The sequence below is a fragment of the Mya arenaria genome, chromosome 2, assembly GCF_026914265.1.
Source record: "Mya arenaria isolate MELC-2E11 chromosome 2, ASM2691426v1".
Classification (NCBI taxonomy): domain Eukaryota; kingdom Metazoa; phylum Mollusca; class Bivalvia; order Myida; family Myidae; genus Mya; species Mya arenaria.
The window spans coordinates 70,753,715-70,766,856 of record NC_069123.1 but is presented as its reverse complement, the minus strand read 5'-3'; the positions used below and the strand labels follow the sequence as shown (position 1 = coordinate 70,766,856).

Sequence of the window (13,142 nt, the reverse complement as noted above, 5' to 3'; positions counted from 1 at the left end):
AAATGAAAAAAATGCGATTTTATCATTTGTCAGCATTCTTATATCTTTGGTTGTCAGACATTTGCACAAAAAGTTGCCAAAACGGATGTGATCTGTGTGAGTGCAGCTTTAAGCAACATACATTTTTTGCATAGTTTGTATTGCTGCAAACAATTTAATTTGAGTTTACATATATTATTTTGCTGTTTGTAAGTCACTGTTGGGAAAATCTTCAATTAGATAATTCCTTTTAACATTTGGTATATACATTGTAACTCAATTTTGCTATATTTGAAAAACTAAAAGTGTCCAATGCACGATACTTATTTAATGACTTCTTTTGAATAACTATACCAAATTTATTAAGCTTTTATTTGGCACAAATACTTAAGCTAAATTAAAAGGACACGAGAACTCGTTTTAAAATTTAAATTGTTAAAGAATGTGGGCTTAATTCTAAAAATTTGGCAAAATCTATTTTGTCTCCATTGTTGTTAAAGTACCCATGAACGGTTTATGAAAACTTAGTGATCGAATTCACATAAGTCAAAAGGTAAAAATCTTTTCAACATTTTCTGGCTAGCTAGTTTTCTTAAATTTCCTAATGATTCGTATACTATTAAAAGGGCTAATATATTTTTGTACTTTACTTTCAAATGCATTTATTGGGTAAGTTCTAAATAATGTGAATTCTAAGGCTGTAAGATAATGTGAAAACACTATAATGTTCTATTTGGTACATCTGTGATATACCCATATTGTGCTATAATTAAAAATGCCATTGTGATCTACTAGAATAGAGCTGTTGTGTATGTAAAATGAATTTTGCACCAATGTACGACTTACTTTAACTTCTTGTAACAGAGACTTGGTCATTTGTCTATTGTCCTTTGCCATGCTTGAAGCTGGTTTTAGACTCTATGAAGCGTAGAATGTCCACTCTAGATTAAACATAAAATACAACATGAACATTTCTTAAAACCTTCAGATGTGTGAACGTTAACCTAACGTCAGACTAACCTCAAAAGAACTACAGCAAAAGTACGACAGGGTCTACACAGTCTTTCATCAGTACTTGAGGCTCTCAATGATAATCTTATGTTACTCGCTGGGTAGTGATCGAAACCCAGTCAATATATAAATCTGCGTATTTATGAAAAGTATAATACCGCGGTATATATAAATAATGTTCAATATTGACTTTAAAGTAACAATTATTCAAGCTAATTATTCATAGCTGACGAATATCTCAGATCTCAGTACAATTCCAGATCTATTGTATATTTTGTATGTTTTTCTTGAAATTCATATAATGTCATATACTCTGAAACAAAAGCACCCATCATCGACCGAATTGCTGCAAATCAGTGATGGAATGATTACCAATCAAGAACAAGTAAACATCTACAAACTACAACTGACCGATTCGTTCTCCATGAATGCGGTGGCAAACAGAAACTGTAACCGGTAAACTACTGGTATGAGGTTCTCTACATTCATTTTTCTCCAGTCAAGAAACAATAGAAAACTGCAACCTTATCCATTCGGCCACAAGGACTCGTAATTCATTTGATGGATAATTTAAACTTTAATTCGTATCACATGATCATTATTCTAGTCGCACAAAGCATTGAAGCTCGAACACGAAAAACAAAACCAGAAAATAAAATAATAGTTTATTAAATTTTTGCCGAAAAATGGAGGCTGCAATTTGAATTATACAAAGATATTTTATACATGCAGCCTCAAAACATGCCAAACAAAACGGTCAAAATTAACCTAATGACTTGTCATCATCCTTTACACTCATCAGAACGCGGATTCATCGGATAATCTAAGGTCTCAAGTAACAGTCGGACGATCGTTGTATTGAATAATTTCAGCAGGAACATCAAGCCGTAAAATATCCTGTAATACTTTAAGCTAAACGCAACATGAGTCCTATTTTTTAGGTATAACAAATAACCATACATACCTTTGGATATCATGTACATTTGCTTATATACTATGTGAAACGTAAGAAATTGGTCTCACACAATGTTTGCACCAGCAGTAATAACAATGTTGACTGTCTCTGATCTATAAACCATAAGTAATAACATGCATATATGATTTGTCTCTGATCTTTACACCATAAGCTAATAACATGTAGTCTGTCTCTGATCTTTACATCAGCAGTAATAGCATGTAGTCTGTCTCTGATCTTTACACCAGCAGTAATAATATGCAGTCTGTCTCTGAACTTTACACCAGCAGTAATAACATGTAGTCTGTCTCTGATCTTTACACCAGCAATAATAACATGTAGTCTGTCTCTGATCTTTACATCAGCAGTAATAACATGTAGTCTGTCTCTGATCATTACACCAGCAGTAATAGCATGTTGTCTGTCTCTGATCTTTACACCAGCAGTAATAATATGCAGTCTGTCTCTGATCTTTACATTAGCAGTAATAACATGTAGTCTGTCTCTGATCTTTACACCAGCAGTAATAGCATGTAGTCTGTCTCTGATCTTTACATCAGCAGTAATAGCATGTTGTCTGTCTCTGATCTTTACACCAGCAGTAATAGCATGTAGTCTGTCTCTGATCTTTACATCAGCAGTAATAATATGCAGTCTGTCTCTGAACTTTACACCAGCAGTAATAACATGTAGTCTGTCTCTGATCTTTACACCAGCAGTAATAATATGCAGTCTGTCTCTGAACTTTACACCAGCAGTAATAACGTGTAGTCTGTCTCTGATCTTTACACCAGCAATAATAACATGTAGTCTGTCTCTGATCTTTACATCAGCAGTAATAACATGTAGTCTGTCTCTGATCATTACACCAGCAGTAATAGCATGTTGTCTGGCTCTGATCTTTACACCAGCAGTAATAGCATGTCGTCTGTTTCTCATCTTAACTTCAGCAGAAATAGCATGAGTCTGTCTCTGATCTTTACATTAGCAGTAATAACATGTCGTCTGTTTCTCATCTTAAATTCAGCAGAAATTACATGAGTCTGTCTCTGATCTTTACATCAGCAATAATATCATGTAGTCTGTCTCTGGTCTTTACACCAGCAGTAATAATAATATTATGTCGTCAGTCGCTGAATTTTACACGACCAGTAATATCATGCAGTCGGACTCTGATCTTTACACCAGCAGTTTAACATGTGGTCTGTCTCTGATCTTTACATCAGCAGTAATAATATGTCGTCTGTCTCTGGCCTTTACACCAGTACACCAGCAGTAATATCATGTAGTCTGTCTCTGATCGCTATACCAGCAGCAATATCATGTCGTCTATCTCTGGTCTTAACACATTTAGTGATAACATGTACATGAAGTATGTGTCTGATTTTTACACCAGCAGTAATCGGTGAACTATGGGTAAAGAGTGACGTCAAAGATCGCTTAATAATTATCGTATTTATGTCTAAATACTAAAATGTCAAACAAATTTAAGGATGAGGAACGTGTAGGGCATGTACGTAATGTAGCTGAGAGGGGGAACGTGTAGGACATGTAAAAAAACGTAGAAGAAGGAACGTGCAGGGCATGTAATGTAGCTGAGAGGGGGTAACGTGTACGGCAGGTAATGTAGCGGAGAGGGACCGGGAAGGTGCAGGACATGTACAATAGCGAAGAAGAAGGAACGTGCAGGGCATGTAATGTAGCTGAGAGGGGGAACGTGTAGGGCAGGTAATGTAGCGGAGAGGGACCGGGAACGTGCAGGGCATGTAATATAGTGGGGAGGCAGAAACGTGCAATAGCGGAGAGGGCTGAACGTGCAGGACATGTAAAGTGTCCAATTTGAAAACCATAATCATATTACTAGAACCAAGGACAGCTGCTGATGTATGGTCTCGTTCGTTGGATTGAACTCTATTCTGTAGCGACCTGTTCTAGACATAAATTCCACATAAAAATATGTTGTCTAAATACATAGAGAATAATTGTGTGTTTGAGCACCAAAAGCTATTTTTTCACGAGTGTTGTAGCCACGATCGAAATATTTACTTTGGGTTTTCACGAGGTACGTGATATACATTTGTATATTGCGATCTTACACCATAAAACAAGCGTGTGTTAAATGATAGAGATATTTTCATTGTAGCAAAATTTGTATATGAATGCAGCAAAGTACGGGAAGAGTTCATAAAGAGATTGATTTCCTAAAATTGTACTTCCAATTTGTGTTCTATTACTATTGTATATACCATAAAATTTATTCAATATCATATGTTTTGTGTCCCATTTGCCATTGTATTATATTTCACTCATTCCGGCTTATGTGCGACATTAACAGCATGTAAACAGAGAAAAGAAAGAAGTTTTGAATAACTGTTATTTGGGTTCATTTTATTATTGCAATACCTTTTTGGCATTGAAATGTAAATTTTTATGAGTACAACTATTATAGTTTTTTAAAAATGAGAGTGTTTATGAAACCACCAATGCATTTTATTATGCTATTTTCGAGACAATACTAATGGGCATGATGCAATAACACAAACAAAACCGCTCCAGTCACAAATTGTTTATTATTATTTTCTGAAGAAGTACTTCCTTCTGTGTAAGAATTTGTTTATTTTAACCGTTTTTAACAAAACTATAAATGTACGACGCCAATCAATTGTCAACTGTTTTATTGAAAGTAAAACATGTTGGCAACACAGCTTGTCTTTAATTTACAAAAACACCATGAGAACAAAGCAATAGGAAACACAAAAATGCATTTAAGTTTATCAAAGTTAAGATCAATAAACCATGCAAAACATAGGAATGTAAGATATCTTGATCAAACATTATTTTGATGTTAATTTTGGACTCGTAAATGGTTAAAAAATGTCTCGTAAATTGCTATTTAGCATTAAAGTCAAAAGAAACATATTTCTGTTTACACTGATATTTTTTTCTAAATATGATTGATATATTTGTTTAAAACAGATGTAAATAATTATCATTTGTGCTATTGATTTGTTTTATCCGGCATCAATATTGATGGTTTTTATCAATGAACTACACTGGGGTCATATTCGCGATACTAAGTATGAAATATTAACAGTTAAGCAGAATTAAATAACTGTCCCTTGTTCAGGAAACAATTTTACAAAGAAAAATAACACTAACTTTGTAACTATGTTATTAACAATTGTGAACAGTATATGCAAACTATGTGTCCCGTAACTGGTCATTGAAACTTGGGGTTTCTACTTGGCCAACATAAATTAAAGGGTGTTCTCATTAACACTAATGATTCTTTGTGTTTTCCCTGTGGGTCTAGGAGCCTCAATTACTTTCAATACATCGTTTCTTTTAAGCCATATCTTATCTGTGTTTCTTGGCCATCTGTAACGACCACTGACCTTACCACATTCCTCCATGCAGTTGACCTCTACCTCGTCATCCTCATCATCTATTTCTGTAACTTGACCTATGTAACGACAATCATTATACACAATCACTACATACTCTTTTTCTTTCAGATTCTCTCTAATTATCTGGTTTTCAGGGTTCTCTACATCATCATCAGCAGCAAGTGTTTGAGATGGCAAATCACTTACTTTTTCTGCATCGTCATCTGCATCCTGGTTATTTTGATCTTCTGGTGTGGGTTTAATTAGGTTTTGGGTAATCCATAGACATTTATCGTTTTCAACAAATCCATTCTCATTAAAACAGTTTTCACATACGCAGGTTGTTTCTCTGGTTCGAACAATGCCTGGGACAATTGAAACTACACTGTGTATCTTCATTGTACCTTTGATAGGTTTTATACATTTATTTTCTTTCTCAACTCTTTCTTGACTCTGTTCAAACTCTGTTTGCTCTATCTTATCATACTCAATTTGACTATCAGTTTGACTTGCCCATTTAAAAAAATCCCCAGCATCCTGTATAATAAATTTCCCTTGTTTTACTGCGTTATCTGCATTGCGTTTCGTAGTGCCGCCAATGCCATCGCATGGCCCCTTTCCGTGTCCGCTCTCAAAATACTGCCAGGACCCAGTTATGCCATGTGACTTTTCAAGATTACTTATGAAGTTGAAAATTGTCTTATTTCGGTATTGACTAGTCGGTGAATCCGTCCAAAAGTGTATCGCTTCCAAGTTATCTACATACATCTTACCGGCAGCAATCACTTTCTCGACGATGGCCAATACCATACTTGCGTTGTGTTGTAAGACTTCTGAAACGTATACAATGCTTTTGTGTTCAATGGTTCCATTTACTCTTTTTTTGTACATAACTGTTGGGTGAAGTGTTACTGCTGTAGCATTCCAGTATGCGCTTTGTATCTCTTCCATATTCTGGCAGCAGTAATTTTCACTGAAATCCATTTGAACTAGGATATGGTTAGCTGGCAATTTATCTTTCATTACTTTTACAGCTTTGTATTGCTCTACTACCTTGTGTATGTGACCTAAAAACTCTGTGCATGTCCTCTTCATCATTGCCTTAAACTCTTCTATTGGAAGCTCCAAGTCGATCACTCTCATCTTTTGTTTTCCATCTTTCATTTTTATTCGCTTCCACTCTTGATAGCGCACAGTGGTATCCTGTATCTTGTCCAGAGTCTTTTCGAGTTCTTCATTGTTATGCATTTGCATAAATCTATCAGGACTGGTGATTGTTGTTACTTTATAATTCTTCAAGCACCTTAACTTTAACGCAAAGTTTTGGTGCTTTTGGCATAAACAAACGCTCCTAGATGAGAAATTCACATGTGCTATTGATCTAGGTTTCTTACTGTAGAATGCAGAAAGTGATATTTTGTATGTTGATTTAGCAAGAAATTTTGTGTGTAGATTATACATATAATCGTTTAATACACGTGTTATGTTATGAAGAACGACTGCATGTGTTCTAACTATTTATTATTGATACATATGATATTGGTGAGGATGGTACAGCTCTGACTGCTAGAGATAAACTGACCGCCTGTGTTGGCTGGCCGGCCTTATCATACAAGGTGAACTATAAATAGCGGGAGGAATTAATTCATCGCCGTATAATGTTACATCTCCCTTCTTTACAAACAAAAGATATTATCAATAGATATATATGTGATTTGATATCAAATTATTTATATTTATTTATAGAGGAAAAGAGAAAGAGTTATTCAATGTTAGGGTTATAATAGCAGGATTTGAATTTCATCGGAAATTTATTAAAGGTTGTCAGACTAATTTAAACATCAAACAACTAATTTAGATAAGTGATTCAATCAGCTTACAAGCGAAATGAACATCACATGGATTCAATTACTTTTGGTTTTACGGCCCTTCCTGACCTGGTCACGTACAGATTGTGATTGATACATGGAGAGGAAGTACTGCCAATTAGAGGGCTTTCCGAATCTTTGATGTCAGTCTGGGTAGGTGTTTGACCTAAAGGCATTTCCTGTATTTCTGGCTCTGCAAATTGACCATGGCAGGGCTCATTGGTCTTTAATAGATCCCGCCTATTTCGTGTGTACATAGACCCATCTGGGCACTGAACAGTGTATGATCTTTCATTTAACTTGTCAACTACAGTGGCTGGTCTCCAAGTTTTATTTAATTGTTGGATCATTGTATTTTCTCCATATGTTAAGGGCTCTAGTGACCTTGCTTGTCTGTCATAATATTTCTTCCCCTTCTGTTTGCTATCTTGAATACCCTGCCTGACTAAATTAGGAGATATCACCTTGGGCATCAGATTTTCCTTAGATGTTGGGAGGATAGAGCGCAATTGTCTGCCCATGTTTAACTGCGCAGGGGAATACCCTGACTCAAGAGGGGTGGTCCGGTATTCTAATATGCCAATAAAAGGATCACGCCCAGCGTCCTTAGCCTTTGTAAGGAGTTTCTTACAAACTGACACATATTTCTCAGCTAGACCGTTTGATTGACTGTGATAGGGACTAATTGTCTGGTGATTGAAATCCCATTCTTTTGCAAAATCAGCGAACTCCTGAGAGATATAACAGGGACCACCATCAGATATAACCTTCTCACTAATTCCCCATCTGGCCATTATGCCTTTCATTCTGTTTATGACCGTGGTGCTTTTCATATTGGGCAATTCCTTGACCTCAAAATACCTGCTATAGTAATCCACTATCAGAAGATAGTTCCTGTTTTCCCAGGTGAATAGATCAGTGCCTATAATTTGCCATGGATAATCAGGAATCTCAAGGGGAATTAATGGCTCTTTTGGGTTTGAGTTTCTGTGTTTTAAACAGGTGTTGCATTTTAACACGAGATTGGTAATATCAGCCGATATTCCTGGCCAAAACATAACATCCCGGGCCCTTCTGAGACATTTCTCAACTCCCATGTGACCTGTGTGAATGAGTTCAAGCATCTGAGACTGCATTGATTTGGGGATGATTATTTTATTTCCTTTCATGACTAACCCATCAATAGAAGTTAACTCATCACGGAAATTCCAGAAGGGCAATATCTGGGACGGACACATTTTTCTAGAGGTTGGCCAACCTTGAAGTATAGTCTGTTTCAACAATACTAAAGTCTCATCTTGACTTGTTTTGTCCTTCAATTCATTCAATTTTCTGTCAGATACAGGTAAATGAGACATAACCATGTGTACCTGCATGTCCATGCCTTGTGACAATTCAGGGAACGTTTCATTTAGAAAGTTCCTGCTCAGTGTGTCTGCAACTGGTACTTGTTTGGATGGATAATGTTTGATGTCAAGATCATATTTCTGTAGCTGTAGTAGCATACGCTGCAATCGTGCAGGAGCTGTGTTTATTGATTTTTTGAAAATAGAAACTAACGGCAAATGATCAGTTTGCACGTTGACTTTGTGACCATAAACAAAATGGTGGAACCGCTTGCAGCCGAACAAAATAGCAAACATTTCCTTCTCAATTTGTGCGTAATTGACCTCAGTTTGTGTGAGTGATTTTGATGCATATGCAAGTGGCTTCCCGTCTTGCATTATTGTTGCTCCGAGACCAAACTTGGAGGCATCAACTTGCAATGTTAATGGCTTGCTTTTGTCATAATAGGATAAAACCTGATTCGGGTCTGTGATGATTTGTTTCATTTTGTCAAATGCATCACTTTGTGCAGTTTCCCAACAGAATTCAACTTCTTTAGACAGTAGTTGTCTCAGAGGGGCTGTTACATCTGCTAAGTTTGGGGCAAATCTAGACAGATAGTTTACCATACCTAATATGGTTTCAAGTTCTGATTTATTTTTGGGTGGCTTCATTTTCTGTATAGCCTCTGTCTTTGAGGTTGATTTTTTCAAACCATCTGATGTGAGAAGGTGACCAAAGTAGTCTAATTCTGATACCCCGACCTCGAGTTTGGTTTCGTTAAAACGAATTCCTTCATCATGAGACCTCTTTAGGACTGCTCTAAGATTGGAGTCATGTTCCTCTCTAGATGACCCATACACTAGTATGTCATCCACGATGACAGCTACGCCACTTAGACCTTCGAGACAAGCATCAATCTTTTGCACAAAAAGATCACCGCTTGACTTCAGACCAAAGGGAACTCGGACATATCGGTACCTTCCATATAAGGTGTTAAAACATGTAAGGAACGATGACTCTCTCTCAAGTTTCAATGCCCAATAACCACTCCTAGCATCAAGCTTTGTGAAGTACTTTGCGCCATAAAGCTGAGGCAATATATCATCCAGAGTTCTTAAAGGGTAATGTGGACGTTGAATGGCCTTATTCAAGTCACGCGGATCCAGACATATACGAATTTTGCCATTGGCTTTTTCGGCAACGACCATTGAACTAACCCAGTCAGTGGGTTCATTGACCTTTTCGATGACACCTAATGACTCCATGCGGAGTAACTCATCCTTGACCTTTTCTTGTAATGCTATAGGGACCTTTCTTGGGGGATGCACCACAGGCTGGACAGTGGGATCAATGTGAATCTTACATTCACCGGCTAGCAGACCAATGCCATCAAACACTTCCTTGTATTCCTTTAATACCATGTCTTTAGTGAGGGGGTTGACCTGGGAATCTGACATAACTGTGTATGTGAGATTTATGAGTTCAAAGTCAAGGGATGATTGGAGACTTAGCAAAGGACTTGAATGTGTGTCAACTACATGAAAGTAAACATCCTTTGTTTGGCCAGTTCCAGGATGATTACACCTCAAAGTAATGCATCCCTTTACATTTAACGTGCTTCCGTCATAGGCTGAAAGCTTTGAATGTGAAGCTTCTAGGACTGACTTTACGCCTATGTCTCTAAAGGTTTTGTATGGCAATATATTCACTTGGCTACCAGTATCAATCTTGAACTGTACGGACAAATTGGAAGGACCTACCTTGAACTCTGCAAACTCCTGCCCATTCCTAACAGTGGACTCCACATTGTCAATCACTAAATCCTTGAAATCATGAGTACAAGAATTGTTATTGTCAATAACTTCATTTACACTTCTACACACTGATGCAAAATGGTTCCATTTTTGACATTTGTGACATTGTTTTCCCTTTGCGGGACACTGGTGTTGTTGTTGGTGTTTCCGCCCACAATTTTGGCAAGTCCGGGTAACGTCTTCTCCCAAAGTGACACGCTGTTGTCTTCTCTGCTCCCACTGGCCTGAGGAATTGTGACCAGGCTGGCCTGAGGTGTTAACCACATTAACGGCTGCTCCTTGCGATGGTGCCTGCATTTCGCGCAGTTGTGCTTGAGCATATTCAAAGCTTTGACATATTTGAATAGCCTTGCTCAAGGTCAAATTTTCTCCCATATTAATGAGTTTTTCTCGGATTTTTTGTGATACTATTCCAAACACAATCCTATCCCTGATCATGTCTTCACTGTCCTTATAATTGCAATCCTTCACCATTACTCTCAATTTGGTCAAGAATTCTTCGAAAGAAAGTTCTCCCTGTGTCATATTGTTGAAACGATATCGTGCAAAAACGGGGTTGATCGTCGGCTGTAGGTGTTTTGTAATCGCTTCACAAATTGCTGACAAATGTTCTCTGTCGGACGCTGACAGTTCTAGTGTTTTGTACAGGTCCCGACCCTTTTCACCCATCCAAAGTTGCAAATAGGTGATGTGTACATCCTCATCCTTCCCTTTAAGTGGACCCTTAAAAATAACCTCACAGTGCTCTGTGAACTTCTTCCAAGCTTCCGGGAGATTTGAGCTATTCCAATCCATGCACGGTGTTGGAACACCACTTAACTCCATTCTCACAGTGAACAGTTTATTAGATGCTTAATCTATTAATTAACGATCCAATGTTAAAATAATCCACATTTAATACTATATGAGCGATGAGTTCTTTTCTGACACCATGTTATGTTATGAAGAACGACTGCATGTGTTCTAACTATTTATTATTGATACATATGATATTGGTGAGGATGGTACAGCTCTGACTGCTAGAGATAAACTGACCGCCTGTGTTGGCTGGCCGGCCTTATCATACAAGGTGAACTATAAATAGCGGGAGGAATTAATTCATTGCCGTATAATGTTACAACACGTTTCTGTGCTTTTTCTGCCCCTACTTTGATTGCATCAGCTTTGCCTGGTAATAGTCTAGAGTTGTCATCTCTTGACAGGAATTCGTGTATTTCTCTTGTTACAGTGTTATTTATCATTGCGTTTCTTGTGCGTTTTTTTATATGTGCAACAGATTTTGATATGTTGTTTAGTCTTCTACGATCAAGAAGTGTACTTGTTCCAAGTGCTCTCTTCATTTTGTATTTCTTGATAATCTCGCCTGACACGACTCTCATCACTACATTTTGGTTGTTGGCTTTCTTTGCCTCCTTGATTTCTTCGCTCAAACACTCAGCAAATAATATCTTTTTTCGGATATCTGGAACATGTTTGGGTTCTAATCCAGCATCTTTCAAAAGCTTGTCGGATTTACTTCTTGGTGTTAATGGCGCCTTTTTCTGTTTGCTTTCTAATCGATTCAACCGTTTGCGCACAGTATTGAGCTTTCTCTTCAATGATTCATGTTCGTCTTGTAGTGTCTCATTTTTTCGATACTGCTTGGTCAGCGCTCTAGACACTCTTTTTCGCCCGCGTGACTGTCTACTTGATTCTTTTGGCATCCCAAAATTCATCTTGACTGTTAAAGACTGTTCATTTGCTGTACTGACAGTACTGCTTGAAACACCATTTTCATCTTCAAGTGAATCAATATTCTGACTGCTTTCTCCAACCTCCTGTGTGTTTTCCTCGTGGGCAATTATCTTACGTTTCTTTCTATACGTTTCACAATGCTTCCTGTTTAATTGTCTTTTATGAGCCTGCTTCTCTTCGCTCAACTCTGATATTGATACAAAATATCCCTTTACTCGTTGGTTTTCTCGCTTAAACCACTCTTTGCCCAATTCAGCCTTTTTTTCTTGCTCGATATTCCTTCATTCTTTGGGCCTTTGACTTCGCCTTTCTACAATAGAAATATTCTTTTTAGTTGTCATTTGTGAACATTTTTGTTATAAATGCACAAGCTTGTAACAATATAATGGTGTATCATTGCTATACTATTATTCTTTACCCCTTGGAATAAAAGATAACGACCAAAAACTCTTTTTTAAACCAACAATGCCCAGTAAAAACATGAATTTAAAATATGACCAGTTACGGGACGAAACGACCATTTACGGGACACAACTTAACCAGCATTCATTTCATACAGTTCATAATTTTTCTAAGTTTTTTTTTACTTAGTAAAAAATATTTAGAGTTTAATTTGAAAATTGTCTTATAAATTCCATAATTAAAAATAAAAAATAAAAACAGGATACAAAGAAAGACACTTACCCTTTTCTTTTCAAAGTATATCAATGCATTTACGATTTTTAAAAGGTAAGCAATCTTAAAAACCTTATATCCTTCAAAAAAATAAACGCAGTATAAGAAAACAAATTTTGGCGAATACACACAATTTTTGTTAACATCCAAATTTCAGACTATATTTATGTAACAAGTAACAATATATACCTGTTCATGTTGCATATCGTTTTTTTTCTAGTCAGTTTACTAAACCTGAATTTGCCCGTTAAGATTCGATTAGGTGCCAATATTTTAGTGTGTGCTGTTTTAAACCCTGAAGACATCAAATGTCGCACTTCAGCTGGAATGAGTGATTTACCACTTTTCACATATGTTTGATCAATTATTGTTAATGCCATGTAAAATAATT

At 36.8% G+C, this 13,142-nt stretch overlaps 1 protein-coding gene across 1 annotated transcript; it reads right to left on the bottom strand.

Annotated features, from left to right (window-relative positions):
• Positions 1-7,225: 7,225 nt before the first annotated feature.
• Positions 7,226-11,167, bottom strand: LOC128216909 (uncharacterized protein K02A2.6-like). The gene has a single exon (XM_052923618.1). The coding sequence runs from the start codon at positions 11,165-11,167 to the stop codon at positions 7,226-7,228; it is 3,942 nt and encodes a 1,313-aa protein (XP_052779578.1).
• Positions 11,168-13,142: the final 1,975 nt, after the last annotated feature.

Bases quoted from the DNA above. Each gene is read 5' to 3' on its own strand.
- LOC128216909 (XM_052923618.1), bottom strand. From the start codon at position 11,167: ATGGAGTTAAGTGGTGTTCCAACACCGTGCATGGATTGGAATAGCTCA.